The sequence below is a fragment of the Hyalella azteca genome, unplaced genomic scaffold (genome assembly GCF_000764305.2).
Source record: "Hyalella azteca isolate HAZT.00-mixed unplaced genomic scaffold, Hazt_2.0.2 contig3312, whole genome shotgun sequence".
NCBI classification, from domain to species: Eukaryota; Metazoa; Arthropoda; class Malacostraca; order Amphipoda; family Hyalellidae; genus Hyalella; species Hyalella azteca.
The window spans coordinates 72,355-89,051 of record NW_025933564.1 but is presented as its reverse complement, the minus strand read 5'-3'; the positions used below and the strand labels follow the sequence as shown (position 1 = coordinate 89,051).

The 16,697-nt window shown below is 38.9% G+C and overlaps 1 protein-coding gene across 2 annotated transcripts; it reads right to left on the bottom strand.

Annotated features, from left to right (window-relative positions):
- Nucleotides 1-2,484: 2,484 nt before the first annotated feature.
- LOC108668774 (nudC domain-containing protein 1) lies at nucleotides 2,485-11,400 on the bottom strand. Of its 2 annotated transcripts, none has more exons than XM_047879543.1 (11): nucleotides 11,123-11,400; nucleotides 8,471-8,652; nucleotides 8,224-8,329; nucleotides 7,842-8,014; nucleotides 6,229-6,430; nucleotides 5,606-5,809; nucleotides 4,925-5,092; nucleotides 4,239-4,387; nucleotides 3,847-4,019; nucleotides 3,128-3,300; nucleotides 2,485-2,851 (listed from the first exon to the last, which is right to left on the bottom strand). In XM_047879543.1, the coding sequence occupies exons 1-11, from the start codon at nucleotides 11,235-11,237 to the stop codon at nucleotides 2,607-2,609; spliced, it is 1,890 nt and encodes a 629-aa protein (XP_047735499.1). In that variant the 5' UTR covers nucleotides 11,238-11,400; the 3' UTR covers nucleotides 2,485-2,606. The 2 variants fall into 2 exon arrangements, with proteins under 2 accessions (XP_047735499.1, XP_018011516.1); XM_018156027.2 differs by having other exon boundaries at nucleotides 3,128-3,299; nucleotides 3,843-4,019; nucleotides 11,123-11,399.
- Between the last annotated feature and the right edge of the window lie 5,297 nt (nucleotides 11,401-16,697).

Sequence of the window (16,697 nt, the reverse complement as noted above, 5' to 3'; positions counted from 1 at the left end):
CATTGTCCCCAGAGAGGATCATCGTTATCACGAGGCAGTCTTCCAGGATTGTCTTCATATTGTCTTGAAGTGTGACCTGGTAGGCTCTGGCTGGGGAGCGTATTTTTGGTAAAGCATCTACCCTTTCTCCTGTTCAACTCTCGTTCCTTTATACACATGACACTCACGTGGCCCTCTGGGTGTTTCCTCATAGCCTAGTCCGTCAGGACCTCTTTCATGTCAACTTGAAGCCTCTTAATGAATTCGATCAACAAGCGCATCTCCTGTGGAGGCCCCGGACTGCAGCGCTTGTACCTGGGACGGTGGTAACGAAATCTTATTTCCTACATCAAACCGCAGGTTTACGGCTACTGCTTTGTCACTCAGCAAGGCAGTGGGATCGAGCTGCTAGTCGAATTCAAGGCGCTCTTTGATCTGGACAATTGCAAAATAATTATAGAGCCAGGGTCGGTTGGGCCTCTCTAACCATGTCCCCTGCTTGCCGTTCACTGTGCATACAAGGGTGATAGGTGACCATACCCCATGACGACGGACATGAGTATGGAAGATTTTTCTGAACGCGTTGTGGGCCTTCTTGCCTATTTTTTCACGTGGGTCATAGATGAGGGACTACCCTACTACATTATCCATATCCTTAGCCTCCTGTATCTCCACCACTGGGTATGTGAAACATATGGCCGGTCCTGCAAGAGCGTGATGCTTTGCCGCCTCTGTCTCATTTGCCCTCGTCTGAGATATCAACCTCTAGAGGGAGCACTAAGGATGGTCCCTGAGCACTTCATCTCTGAGGAGCTGGTCCAAATCGCTGTCGACTATTTTGAGGATCTCTCCGACATACACGGCGTGAGCTGATTTAAGCTCGTCATATGCCTGATAGCCGACTGAACAAAAAGATGCGAGCGCAGCCCGACACAACTTGTCAACCAGACCAATTCTCTTGCTCGTCCCTCGCAGCTGGTCATCAATAATGCTGTAGAATAGTGCATCCACCATCCAGACGAGTTAGTCTTGGGAGGCTACCAGCATTAGCCGCGCCACCATCAACACACGGTCACTTCGAGTGCGTCTCACAACGCATGTCCTTATAAGAAGAAGCTGGAGAAAGCTGCACTTGTAGAATGTAAATATCCACTCCGCATGCCTCAAATGTCATACCGCTGGTATGACATTTGTGTGAGGAGCTGATCCCAGTCTTGTCTAATGTAAGTGTCCGCAAAGCAACGAATTCTAGCGGATAGCGTCAATATCCAGGTCAACTCCGGCCTACGTTTTAGTTTGTATGGAGAGAGCGGGTACGCAGCCGTGCACCACCAAATTTTTGCACCAATAAGCCCTGAATCGAACGCCTTGGATCTCTCCGGACCTACACCAATCAGCCGTGCACCTGAGAGAGTTGTTACGATACGGCAGTATCTGATTTAACAGGAACTGAGCGTAGTTAAAAGATTGGTCCAAAGAGCAGTCCGAGGGAATAAGCCGCACCAAGTAGGTCCGTAAGTCGTCTGGAGCCAGATCTTCTTCGGACCATGCGGTTAAATGCGATATGGTGCTCGCAATGAAGACTGGTCTCCTTCCTCCATAATCTGAGGTTTTCCGATGACGAGGTCGGTTGGGTGCATCAGGAAAGTCAGACCCGTCCATGTGAGTTAGGCTTATCTTAATGAAGTTTCTTTTAGTTAACAAAGCAACAATTGTGGTAATATGGCTTTAATTGTTTTATCAATTGTCTTGTGTGGGCTAGCACCCGACCACACTTTTGTTTGACTGACTCCGACTCAAGGGATTTTAAGGCCAGGGTAACAAGAGTTATGCCAACAGGAACAGATTGAAATTAACTAGGACGGCTTGATGTAATTGGTTGGGTAATGATAACAAATTAAAGATTGCCAGTATTTATTGTAAGCTCACGTGACCTGCTCGATGATGGTGGTCCCGGAAGGAACTGGGAGGCCAGGGCACGTAACGATGACAAATGTGAGGTGAAATCTCCATTGTTAATAGACATCTGGAGTGTACAGTCAATGGAGAGGATGTTTTGACACTTGCATTACCACAAAATGTAGCATTGAATCGCAAAAACGAAGTAATTGGTATGAAAAAATATTTTTATGCATCTAAATTGCTATAAAAATGAGATCTGGAATAGATATCAATTGAGAAACTCTCCGACAGATAAGCCGTTAGTGTTCAACTTCCTATCAAACAATTGGGACCAACCTCAAGCCTGAGCTTCGCTATCTGAAGCTACGCGCTGAGAGCTGCTTTCAAACAGTACCATAGGTTATGAGCAGGTAGTCGATCGCAGTTTTAAAAATTTAAAAATCGTTAGCATTCTTTGGATAACTTTGAAGATGCGGTAATAACATTTCAAACGAACAGAGACCCTGATACAAATTAGTACTTCTGCTCTTATCAGAAATAGAACACATGACCACTCTTACTTTCGTTTTTTAAATTTATCAAATAAAGGGTATTGACAACTAGTGTAATTATAACATGTATTATACGTGTGCTTAGTAAGTAAAGCAATTCAATTCTCCGGTATATTGTGGACATCAGTCATTTATTCCTCATGTGACGACCAAACACAGTAAACTGAATTTATATTATTTTTCGTGCAGAGCCAAAGCGTAGGCGAAAATTTGTTCACGAGTGCAGACGACCACTAGCCCGGGGAGGGTAACGAGCCCCTGGATCTCGTCGTGTGAGGGCAGCGACAGCAGGAACTGCCGGGCTACTTTGCTGGTAACGCGCCCAGTGCGTCGGTTCTTGAGCTCCCCGCCAAGCGGTAGTGGCTGGCAGAACACGTACACGTGACTGCGTACGTCGCACACGCACACGTAGCTGCAGTCTGCCCACCAGTCATATGGAGCACGTTATTCAACCGTGAAGAAAAGAATAATCAGTTCAATAAATTAATCAATTCAACTATGAAAAGAAGGAATTGTCAGTATTCAAAATAGTTATCTACCAAAATTTGTTATGGAAAACTAGGAGTGACTGAAGCACAACCTTTAAAATAACTAACGTAAACTGAACTATATCCTAATAACAAAATTGGTCTACATCTGATGAATTAATTTGTGATTAAATAGCCGATTGAATAATCACTTCTAGCGTCACTGACCATGAGGAGCAGAGGTGTACTTGGCCATAGTCTTGCTGGCCTTGACATAGCCGAATGCGTTGAAGGTGGCGGTGTGGGAGAAGCGTTCGGAGCTGCGCTGGTCGTTCGTGCGCCAGACGAGCCCGTCGACGTCGTGGCGCAGGCAGAACTGAGCCGGACTCCCGCTACACGACTGCACGTAAATGTTATTAAGTTAATGTCAGGAGGGCATGGCACAAAAATGACGCACGAATGCGTTTGATACGGCTTCTTTCTCAACTATTTCAATTATTGAATTACCGTCATTTGTTGAAATATTCATAGATTGGACCAATTAATTTTTATCTCTGGAGGAGAATTCTCAGACATGTCAATTTTTGTTTTCTGAAATTTATTTTCTTCAAGGCGAATGGACTCGCCGAAGTCGGTTAAGGGTAATGAAGTAGATTTACATGAACTTTCACATAAAGAAGGAATTTCCTAGTTATTACTGTAGACGAGAAAAAATTGTATATAATAAGAGAAAAGGCTTAATGTGAAAGGAATTTTCAACCAATACAATCACTTGTATGGAAAATTAAAATTTCAGATGATGAAATTATCTTCTTTTTCGAGAAAATACATATAATCAACAACACAACAATACAAAATGTAAAAAGCAATACAGTGGATAGAATGGGAATCGTGCAACAGAAAGACACCTTGGATGAATGCAGTAATCCTACAACGAACTGACCTGCAGTGTAGCCAAATACTGTGTGTTGCCCAGCAGCGCCCTAGGAGAATTCTCAGGACTTGCACTAGAGTCGCCAGCCTCCAGTACCTGCAGCACGAGGTCTGTGTCTGCGTCATCACACGACTCCAACTGCCCTGGGTTGAATGAAGGCTTGTCTTCTGCGTCGCAACCGCCCCCCTGCATTTAAGCACCTCTAATTAAATAAGCCTTTCAGCGTATCCGAATGAACAGGAGGTACACAAGTCATCTATAAACTACACATTCCATGAGCATGCCAGCGACTGGAATGCAAGATGAGGCACTCATGCAAATGAGTGCAAGTAAGTGGCGCATTACCTTGTAACGAATTACAATACATAGCAATGAATAAAAAGTTATGTAACAGCTTTATCTGACCCAAGTATCTGAGGTGAGGTGCGCCAGGCGGTCGTTGTTGTCTTCGTCAGGGAGAAGTTCTTCGCCCACGAGCTGCTCGTCCTGAAACACGCGCGTCCACTTGGTCCCTGGGGTGGCTTTGCACACGGTCACTTCAACACGCCCCTTATCTGGACACACATGGGTTTCTCGAGGTCATTTTTACGTAATTGTATCACTGAAAAATCGATCAACGTACTTGTCATTAAGACACACAAGCTATTCAAGTTCTGTTCTTTCTACGTCAGCTTTCTCAAACGAAAAATATCAATGTATTTGTCATCTGGAAACACAAGAGATGTTCTTGATGTTCACAAGTTATTTTACATAATTGTATCTACTGGAAAATCGAAATGACATTGGGAGTGCAAAAATATCTGCCAGCCCAATTACACGTAACGACTCAATACCATCACTTAGGTCTGCCTCTAGGTACCACAAGCTCAAGTTGATACAACATATGCAATACTTCTTTGAAGAATTCTTTCCAAAGTTATGACGAGGAAAGACGCGCGTGGGTACACCAACAGGGATTCAAGGCCAGGAGCAGCAAAAGATCGGTGCGTGGCAGTGAAACATTCTTCGAGATTATATTGACGAGAATGCAAACCTCTGAAGTTAGCCAACAAGATCATCTATGGTCTTAACTTGCATAGCCGAGTGCTCACCGACAGTCCAGGTGGCAGTGTCGGGGAGCACGGGATGCAAGAAGTTCCCCTGCAAGATGGCACGAGCGTCATCCCGACGTGCGATGCTCAGGTCCAGCCGGGTGACAGATATGGACATCGAACTGCTTGACGAACATTCCGGGGCACTAATTTGCACAGTCACGTCATCTGCCAATGAATAATGATGGTCTATTGGTATTTGGTAAACTTCGACCCAGCACGCTCTCGTCTTCATTTAAAATGTTTTTGGCATATGATTGTAATCAATTTATATTGTTCAATGTTACCCTCAAGCGGGAACAAGCTGATATCAAAATTTTACCATGCATTATGGTGGTAACGACTGGATATTCAGAGTGCTATGCAAATAAATAACTAGAGAATTTAATATCTGTTAGGTGATAGTCACAGATTTAAATAGCAAATGAAACTTACACAGATTATCATTTAGACCATTTATGAATTATAATGGAGACGTCGCTTCTCGACATAAATTTCATAAACTATTTAATGAACACAATAAGCCTGCTGAGATTATAAGAACTCTATGACATATAAAATTATTTATCATAACGCATTTCAATAACCGCTCAACCTGCTATGAGTGCTGTAGGACTAACATTAACTTAGTACCTATATATCAGAACCAGTTCAGTGCATGAATGGTCTATGCTTACTGACCTTCAGTCTGCATGAACATAAAGAGAGGTTCTTTCTTGGTGCCCACAGGTTCAGAAAGAGTCAAAGGTCCAGACGAGTTGTATACAGCGCAGTAGAGTTGGTGTGTGAGGAGCACTACGGCTGAGCACGCAGGGTCGAACTGGCAGTACTGGAGCGCTGACGAGCCGCAGTACAGGCGCTCCTGAGTCACGTGATACTCGCCATCTAAAACATAAGACTGGGTCAAAATAACTCTAGGCAAAAAGCATGTGAAAAATAACTATATTGGATGAAACTGAAGAGAATATACATGAAGTATGGTAACAGTAGGAGAATATGGTCAGTGCAAGCCTCAAGTAAACGTTTCAAAACAAAATAATTCACTTAAACATTAGACAGTCTTGATTAGTACACAGAAAAATAGTGAACAAGAAGATAATTTTAAAAATGGAATAAATAGCAGATGGGAGTAGAAAACGTGAGCAAGTGATTTAAAGAGTGAAAGTGGTGAAGAATGAAAAGGAGAGAGCCCCAAAAGAGAGGCACATTCTTGAGTTCATAAATGTTAACAAGTTATTTATGCAAAGAATGAAATAAAACCTTGGTGTATAATAGTTGTAGATACGGGGAAGAAAGCACTAAACTGTTAGAAGACGTCAAGGTGAGCCATGTGACCAGGTGCAGGGATGGGACAGCACTCAGAGCAGGAGGTGGGTCAACAGGCAGTGCCGAGGGAGGTACCACGGCCACCAGTAGCACGTGCACCTCCTGGTCACTGCTGCCAGGCTTGTCAACAACGCGCGCATCGTGAACCTCACATGCACCCAGAGTCAGCTCATGAACAGTCTGTAGAGACACCTCAGGTTAAAAACCTTGTATCACTGAGTGACATAAATAATGAATGCCTAGTTTGTCTAGAGAGTTATGGGAACCAGATAAAAAGCTGAGAAACATGCATTTGGAAGACTAGAGCCCTAAACCTAATTCAGCAAATGTCAAATTTTTCTGTTTCCCAGACCAGAGTGAGACAATTACAATATTGGATTCTTCTAATACAATTAAGCTCTATTTTGTTTGAATTAACATTGCCAAAAATTAATAGTTCCTAATTCTCAGCTGATTTTTGTTAAACAATTTAAATATTACAGTTTATTTAGTTTTCTGGGAATGAAAATATTCCATGCCTGCATTTTCAGTAATGAACATAATTAAAAACAATATTTGTTGAACCTCTTCCCATAAAAGACAGGCAAAAATTGAGTGATGGTTCAAGAAGAATGACCAGGAGATGACAGAAAATACCTGCACCAAATAGGAGAAGCATCTTAAAACTCCACACCAAGAGGTGATTCTGTCCATTTTAATTTTATATAGGTTCACATATTTTTTTTACAAAGCTGATGTGATAAAGCATCTTGAAAGAAAAAAATTGCTTTTTCTTTAATTAAACAGTTTATTTACAGTTAAACCTGTTAAAAGCATTTTTAGAGGATATTTGTTCTCGTAAACAAATGAATATTATCATCAAAGAATGTCCACAAGTCAAGCAAATGGTTCATTACTGCCTCAAACAGTGATTAAATGCATGTCAATACATGCAATCAACATAACTCAGCATGACAAACATCAGTTAAACATTAGTCATTACCAGGACAAACATCTGGCAAAACTGCTTAATATTTATATCATCAACTGGTTACCTGGACAGAAGAAAAATAGTAACTGTAATTGCTAGTAGTGCACATAATGATATCAATTCATAAATGGAAAATGATTCATTAGTTACAGCAAATTTCAATATAATAATGGAAGGAAATCATCCCAATTTGTAATTTGTTTTAGGTATAAAAAATCATGTATCGTTGCTCAGAACTGGATGCAAGAAAAAAATTGATCAAACCTCTTTGGTCAGTATTTGAATTAGTAACAATAAAGGGATTCATTACAGGAACTTCCATCACATGTGACAGGAACTTCCATCACATGTGACAGTAACTTCCATCTTATGTGTAAAATTTAAAGATGCAACAAATGTTGCATTGAACTCTCTAAAAGTGACATCAGAATACAACAGCCAAACAGGTGCATTCAATTAAAACAAAAAGAAGGAGTATATCAGTGTAAGTGAAAAGTAGATTGTCATCAAAGTTTTTGAACTGCTGAAAAAAAATATTTGTGTACAAAAAATGGAGCATATAAGATGAAGGAAAGCATGTGATAGGTATGATCTGTGTTATGTTTGCAAGTGGTTACTTACATGCCAAGTGTGGGGAGACTGTGGAGTTCGGTCTCCGGTGTTCAACACAAACACTTTGCTGCGACCATCGGCCATAACAGCCAAATTGCTGCTTGCAAATTTAAGAGTTGGCTGTAAAGTTCCAAACAAATTGATGACAGTTCCATCTTGAGTGGCATCACTGTTTTCTGCACCTGATATAAGCACTACTAATTACAAAATTAATCAATCTTGCAGAAACTTAGAAATGTTTTTTTAAAAAGCAAGCACAAAAAAAATTGAGGTTCATAGCATGATATCTACAAATTAATAACTGTGAAAAGTTCAGTCATGTAAATAAGTAGCGGTTAAAAAATAAGTACTCGCACAATTTGCTTTAATAATGTCGTCAACAAATATATACCTGCAATAGGTAAATGAGGTGCCTTGAGTTGTAGCTTAGGAGTGGATGGAGCATCTTGTGACAAATCTGCTTGCCATACTACTCTGCCAGCATCTAAATGGGTCACCTAAAAAGTTCAGATCCAGAATGAGGCGGAAATTCAGTTAACTTTTTCAGATTTTCTCTCGAAATACAACCTTCAATAAAAATATAAATATTTATAATTAGCAAATGAATGAAAAATAATTAAATGACAAGCATAACTTACAGGAGACCAGTCAAAAGCAAGAAGATGCCCTTTTTTGTTGAAGCAATAAATGGTGCAACTTGAGCCGTCTGATGAGTCTTTGTTGATGTCAGGAGTGTCAGTGAAGAGGCAGTTGTGCAGTGCATCCAACCTTGTTTTCAAGTAACTTGTGTACTCCTCTTTGCTGCTTTTTGGACACAAACCTAGAGTGGAAGTAATGAAAAGTTTTTATGAAAACTAATTTAACAATGTTCAAGAAAGCTCTAGTCTCCATTTGGCATTTGAAAGCAATAGACAGGCATTGAAAAATTTATATGTCAACACAGGCAAAAACAATAAATATTGGTAGAGTGACTATCCTAATGACTGGTCGAGTCAATTCAACAAATTGTGATCTTTATACACAAACTGGATGGTCCATTGATTCCAGAAAGCTCATTTATGCATAGGAAAATTGCTCAAAAACCATCATCTTCCTGAATGTGGCTTGACAGCTGCAAAGCTGTTTCTCTTAGCTAGAAATTAATGATCCATTTTTGCTCATAAAATAGATTTTTGTGTTAAAGGTAAGTGACATCTAGTGCGGGAAAACATGGAATCTCAAAGCTGTCACTGCTTCTCTTGAGCCAACAATACACATTTTAACCAATATTCTGCTCAATATTCAAGATTGAAACATACTGTCAACCGGGGCTACTCGGGACGATTTAAACCGTTTTTCATTCATAACTTCTTACCATGAAACATTTCATAAACAAGTTTAGGCTCATTTCAAAGCTCTTTGCAAGGGCTATCACATGGCTTCTCAATGAAAACATGGAATCTTAAAGCTGTCACTGCTTCTCTTGAGCCAACAATACACATTTTAACCAATATTCTGCTCAATATTCAAGATTGAAACATACTGTCAACCGGGGCTACTCGGGACGATTTAAACCGTTTTTCATTCATAACTTCTTACCATGAAACATTTCATAAACAAGTTTAGGCTCATTTCAAAGCTCTTTGCAAGGGCTATCACATGGCTTCTCAAAAAAAATTCCATATGGGGCTACTTGGGACACTTGGAATAAAACTTAATTTTAAAACATTTGAAGCATGCAGAGTGTATTCATCCATTACTAACAGTAATCTGAAGTCCTCCTCTTTCATTGTAGATGATGTAGAGGTAGAATAAATGACATTTTCTGTGATTTTTACTTGTTTTTCCTTTATTGATATGATATTACCATATACATTAATTACCATATTATTGATGCCATAGTATTACTGTATCCATGAACAGGCCATTGAGCATTTCAACTACCTTGTCCACTGCAAGCTTCATATCAGCAGCCTTATAGCATTTTTTCTGTATCTGTAAGCTTACAGAATGGCTTGTAATTTCATACCATTTTATATGGGTTAAGTGAAATTACTATAAAAAATATCATGAAAAACATACCTGAAACAGAGAGGAATGTTTTAGTGACAACCATCATATGTTTTAGAGAAATAAAACCTAGTTTAGGTCAATTACTTTTCATTCTATGATGCCTGGTGCACAATTTTATATATGACATTCTATGCACAATTTTGGGATGACTGATGATTGATGAATGATGATGCACTAATTTTTTGATAACAAATTTTTTTGCTGAGTGAGGTAAATGTAATCAATATTTTTTGTTTTTAATCAATTTTTTTCTTAACTGGAGCCTTTGCTAACTGAGGTTCTAATGTAAATGTGTTTTTGGCGGTGTCCCAAACAGCCCCGGGGTGTCCCGACTCTCACGAGAAGCCCTGCCATGCGAAAATGGCTGCCATGTTTTTAGGATTGAGGTATGTAAATTCCGTAAATAAAGTTTTCATGCTGACACTTGTCTGCCACTTTTTTCTAAGCAAAATTTTTTAATATGGCAAATATTTATTTTACTACAGACCTTAGCAGAAGTAACTTTTCAAAATATTGTTTTTCATCATTTTATTCAGGAATTTTTCAAAGCTAGTAAACGTAGTATTTTTGAACTTCCTTTATAGTTTATACTGCATACCTAGATGGGAAAAATGTCAACGTTTACGCCACTATATTTAGTTTTGCAATATTCCAATTTGTTTTGCTACTAAAACAGTTTTACGCCGTGTTGGAGGAGTGTCCCGAGTTACCCCGCCCGGCGCCCGTCCCGACTCCCGAGTAGCCCCGGTTGATACTTGATGGTATGGTATTTTTCTATTTTCAGATGTATAATTTTCATTAGAATTAAAAATAAAAATGTTTGTGCACTGAACATAGGTAGTATCCAAATGTGTCAGAAAACTCTTCTGAAGGCATAAATTTTGCCACTTATGCATTGCCAAGAAAAGAAAGACATTCAGATATTCACCCAATTTCTGGACCCTGGCATCTTTTTAAAGACTTATTTCCTCTTTATTCAATTGTAGCATGGCAATTGGCAAATGGCAACTTAAGTGAAGTGGCATTGACATTAGGTCTACGCCTCTACCTAACGGCTAACAGCCTAACTTAGCCTTAACACCAAGTCACCAACTTCAACCTGAATCAACCAAGCAACGTCAATGGCACCGGCACAGTATTTCTTGTAATCAGCTTGACTCTGAAGGCGGTGGTGACTGGTGACATTATATTAATAAACATAACAACTTTCCAAGCAAAAGCAATTTCTAATAACTAACCTTCTAGCAGCGACTTGGCATACGATGTAACAATTCCAGACGAATTAGACAACTTGTATCCATCAAAGTCGGGCAAAAGAAGATGTTTGTCTGGGACTAGATTGAAAGGTAACATTATGGCGGATATGTTGGGTAGATATTAAAAAAATATTCAAGAAGCTAAGCTAAGAACGAGTCAAATTCAAATAAAAAACTTCGAAATCAAGCAGGCCGCCAACGTAGTATTTTGATTCTTGAAGTGGGACGGGACGGCATCCGCAAAAAAATTAAATCTCCGCATCTCGAGTTTCAAATGAATTTTTCTTCGGGCATTAGTTAGCATCAATGCCATGGTTCAACCATGAATTTACACCGTGTATAGAAGAATGAAAACCGTCTCATATTATATTCAAAATTCTATTTAATTTGTTAATGCGGTGAACTAATTTGCCAACGGCTTGAATTTTCGAAACATCATACTGGCTGAAACACTACCCAAAGCTAGCCCACCCGGGCAGGCATGCAGAAATCTGGCAAACAGCCTTCAAGCTCCAATATTACTCAATATCTACGTTGGCAAAATCGAGGTACACTGCATCTACTGGCTCCCTTTCGTCCAGCAGGCGGGTCCATTCGTTCAGAGTCGACAAGAGGTTAGTGGTGCAGGATCTCCCGGCAATAAAGCCGTGTTGACAGTCTGATAGGAGATTATTAGCAGTCAGATGATCTATCAATCGATCCCTCACAACAGATTCCATTAGCTTGCAAAGTGCAAACGACACTTGTCAAACTGACAGGCGGATAGGTTTACAGTCATTCCCAGATCGATATAGATCATTTCCAGTTAAAAAAAAATTCCGATTTTTCCGTCCCCCATTGTTGTTTTCTATAGAAAATATATAAAAAATCAGTTTTCCGATGCCGACCGCCAAAAACGGATTTCAGATTCTTAATCTACACCCCAAAAACATATAATTAAAAAAAAACTTTTTTTTATGTACTTAATCTAAAGTAATACCGCTACAACTATCATAAATTTCAAGAAACAATAATCAGATACTTATATCCTCAGTCTGCTTAAAACGCAAGTTAACAAAACATTTTAAAGCAAAGAGAACGCCAAGCAAATTAACCATTTCGATGTTGAAAACGTATCAGAGTCCAGCTCCACCGTCAGTTCGATAATCTACAAAGTAAAAACAATCATTAAAATTCAAAATCCAAAGTCAGACATCAAAACCTAAAATTTACAGGTAAAAGACAAATCAACCCTAAAATTGAAAACAAGCAATTTTAGGGTTGACAAGAAACAAGCAATTTAGGGTTGACAAGCACACTAGAAACTATAAGCCTAGCGATTCACTATTTCAAGAGGATATGAACTGTTAGCATTATTGAGACACGGTTTTTCGTTTGAAGATATGTAGTGATTTCAGAATCCTCAAGTCCGAACAGCTAGAGGGGGGGAACCGAGTATCCTGAAATCACTCTCAGCTACAGCCACGTCGCACTGTTCAGCATGGAGGCGCACGGGAGAATGAGGAGGCTTGGCGAGAGGCAAGTTAGAACGATAGCTCCTGCCACGGTGTTCAGAAACTCGGATGTAGAAATTTCGCGACGTCATTCCAACGTACGCTGATGCGCAGCGCGCACAACCATACTCATAGACCAGGTTCGATCGCATCCCCCCACATCGTTTTCAGTATCGAAAAAACAGATGATGCAGAAGATTCGTAAAATTCTAAACAAAATAAGAGCAGCTGAGCTAGTAATTTCCACCGTAAAAACAATATTTTACCCACAAAAATATAATAAAAACACGTGACAGAGCAAATTAGTGCTTGCTTGACATGATATAAGTACATCAGAGACAGTTCAATCAATATTAAACGAATGTTATATAACACTAGCTAAAGTACATGTGGCGGACGATAGCTGGTCTGTGATTAGTAGGATCTAGCAATGGAAGCTGTCAGTGCTCGGCAGACAAAGTTACAAACACTTAGCTATTTATGATATTTTCCCTAGCGTAATAAACTCTGTGTACTAGCTTGTCACGGACGATGTGTTGACTAGGCAGCATCAAACATCATTGAAAATAAATTTATGTCAACAAATTCCATGAGCATTGTCAGTTAACCCATGAGTCGATTAAAATATTTAATCGCGTAGGTACTCAAATGATTTGAAAATACGAAATTACGAAAAATTCTACAGGATTTATCAAAATTCCGGAATATTTATAGATCATATATTTGTTAGAAGATCCAATTGGCCTGATAAAACGCAGAAATTACCTACAATTTGAATATAAAAAAAAACATGTTAGTCCACATTACATTTTGTTAGAGGAATAGATGGCGAGAAAAATGAAAGAAAAAATATGACACGAAAATGGATGAAAACGAATAAAATCAAACACGCACAATATTTGAAGACTATGCGAAATATTTCCATCTTGCATTGTGCTCGGAATAACGACTAACAATTGCATAACAACGAGAATTATTGGAAATCAAGTTGACGGATTAATTTCATCGCATAAATATGTAATAGGTTTAATTATAATTTATTTGGTTATATAATTCTAATTGTGCAATAGACAATATTATATTTGTGTACCATTTGTAGGTTAAATTGTGTAACACATAAGAGACCTGAGAAAGAGCGTGAAGAGCCACGCAGCATATCGCAACATCCTCATCATTAAACACTCTCGTCAACAAGTTCAACATTAGCACAACTAGGAAATGATCGGTGCAAAAATAGACTATTCTAAGATGTGCAATATATATATATATATATTTTTTATAGATACATAAGACAATAGAATTGCATTTTAAGGCTAAGTTTTAAGGTGAAGTGCACGTTGTTCTTACAAACAATTTCTAATCAGACGATAACTCTAACATCGTACATATAAAACTAGTGACCTGGTGAATGCGACGAGAAGTGAGGACAAAACTAGTGACGTAGTGACTGCGAAGAGGAAATAGGACAAAACTAATGACGTAGTGACTGCGAAGAGGAAATAGGACAAAACTAATGACTTAGTGACATCGGAGACGATATAGGAAAGAACTAGTGATGGGGTTCACCACATTCCGCTTCAGTGTAACAATTTTTCAGAGATAAACAATCTGAGATGAGAAGAGCAACAAAGAGAGCACCGTAGGTTGTTATCGCTAATACAAAGTATGAATTCATTCACTGGCATAAGTAATAAAGGAATCAGAATAAACAGGTACATCGAGTGCAGACTATGTCAAGTTAGGTGACGTTGTTACCAAAGCAACAGCGCAGCGCTGCTAGCAACCCATCTCACGGGGGCTACGTTATTGGCTTCATTTGTATTTTTTCGTCTTCATTTTTATTTTTTTTTCATCTTCAGGGTTTAAGGTTACAAACCATGACATTTTAGTTATGCAAAGCAGTTCACGAAGAATTAATCATTGATAACAACGTTGTTTGACACCAGCTATATAAGAGGTGGACATTTCTGCCGATTCTTTTTTTCTTAAAAAATTATTCAACTAACATTTAAACTTTCAGATTGAAGCTCTTTCAATTGCAAGTCAAATTTGATATGCATGCATTCTTGAAAATATATAAGAAAAAAGCACACACGTTTTGCAAGAATATAACAAAAAAAGCACACACGTTTTGCAAGAATATAACCGAAAAAGAACACAAGTTTTGCAAATAAACTCATATTGCAGTAGGAAGTGTGAACAAAACAACAGCTCGCAGAGGAGACCGCGCCATACTCTTCCTAGTCTCAGTTGGCACAACACTGCAGGATGGTTTCACTTGCTTTTAATGCACAGTAGCAGCCATTTCACGATAAGCTGCAATATCTGAGATTATTCATATCACTAGATAAAATTTATTGATATAAAGTAAGCAACATAACAATGTTAGTATCATCATTGACATCGGTGAAAGATGTGGCATGCGGACGTAACATCAAGAAACAGCTTGAATATTGCCACAGGACTTCATTATTACATAAGAAATAATTCATCAGTAACAGTAACAACAGCTCCTAGCGGCAACACGCTCGTGTCGAACCCTTTAAAGAAGTCGCGAAGTCAATGTATGAGCCACGACGTCGTCTTTTGTTTCTTCGGTATTGTGGTGAGTCCAGGGGAGAAAAAGGGCTAGAGTGTTAAAGTAAACATATTAAACATGCATCGCTGACAACATATGGGATACAAACAAACAATAACAAGATATAATTTGCAAACTTTTGTGACTCTGATACAGAGCAAACTTCCTTCACAAGCACAAACACTAAATTAGCTAAAAGGTTGGGCATCGCATTCAAGTTTAGGCTCTGATACAGAGCACAATAAATTTCAGATTGTTCTACTCAATGGAGTAAAGCTCTCAATATTTTCGATTACTATTTATATTCTTTGAAAGAAGTTCACAGCACCAGAGACACAGTGCTTGAGTTAAACAAAAAATATTCCCGGAAAACATTTTGGTTAAGGAAAGTGAACCTCAAATTCGTAACAATCTAACCATTTTTTCATGCCTTCCTGGATTTATGCAAATTAACCGAATAAGGATCAATTCCTCATGGCTAAAAAATACCTAGCCGTACAACCGAATTGAAACAGGTTACATCCCAAACTGAAATTCATACATTGGCTTTAAATAACTACCATAGCAAAGAAAAAGAGGAACCTCAACTCCCAAGGTATTCCCATGTCTTTCTGCACTAAAAATACAAGATACTTAAAAAAATATAACTCGGTATTCACTGCAGTGAGTGACAGAGAGCGCATTTTCTCATCGACGAAAACGTGAAGTCACGGATGGACAGACAGACGGACAGACATGGCGAGCACAATAGGGAATTTTTTCCATAAATGAGAAAATGCGCTAAAAATACCGAGGAATATCAGACGCGCAACTATAAACAGGAAACTAGTTAGGCAGGAGGGTTTTAGTTGGCGTTGCTAGCATTACACGAAACACAACAGGGACGAATACTAAATTGTTCGCTGGATGAGAGAAATAGAATATAAGTGATCGCATCACACATCATGACAGCCATAATTCAATTAGCGTTTGTAGAACATAGATCTCATAATTGTACATATTGTGGCCAGGAAGATTAATGATTAACCAACTTGTAGCTGCGTCTTGCTTTACGACAAACTTAAACAACACTCAAGTTAGGCAGTGGTAAAACCATAACAGTCACGAATACGTTGAAATTATCCTTCATTTTAAATATTTGGACATGACGATGCGGAAGAAAAAAACGTAGAATCTAAACAATATCCCACAAATCCTCCTAAATTCCAGCTACCAGAAAATGCATTGACTTTGACAATTGGAATTCACCATCTGCTATTCAAATAAAGAAACTTATAGAGGGAAAAAGATCATTAAAGCAAAAAATAAAGGAATCAGTCATTTAACGGTGGGATCTCAACTAGTTGCTTAGCACGGCAGGATCCTGTCGTAGCATAAGGGATCAGCAGCCCAAGATTTGTCAAGAGGCTGAAATATCGCTACCATCTACGAATAAAGCTAATAAATGTGAACAATCAAAACGTACGCAAATTAAGATCTTGCAGCC

Coding starts and splice junctions, on each gene's coding strand:
- LOC108668774 (XM_018156027.2), bottom strand. CDS start 11,237: ATGTTACCTTTCAATCTAGTCCCAGACAAACATCTTCTTTTGCCCGAC. Junction 8,330..8,470: donor TTGCTTTTGACTGGTCTCCT/GTAAGTTATGCT, acceptor TGAACTTTTTAG/GTGACCCATTTAGATGCTGG. Junction 6,431..7,841: donor AGTCTCCCCACACTTGGCAT/GTAAGTAACCAC, acceptor GTGTCTCTACAG/ACTGTTCATGAGCTGACTCT.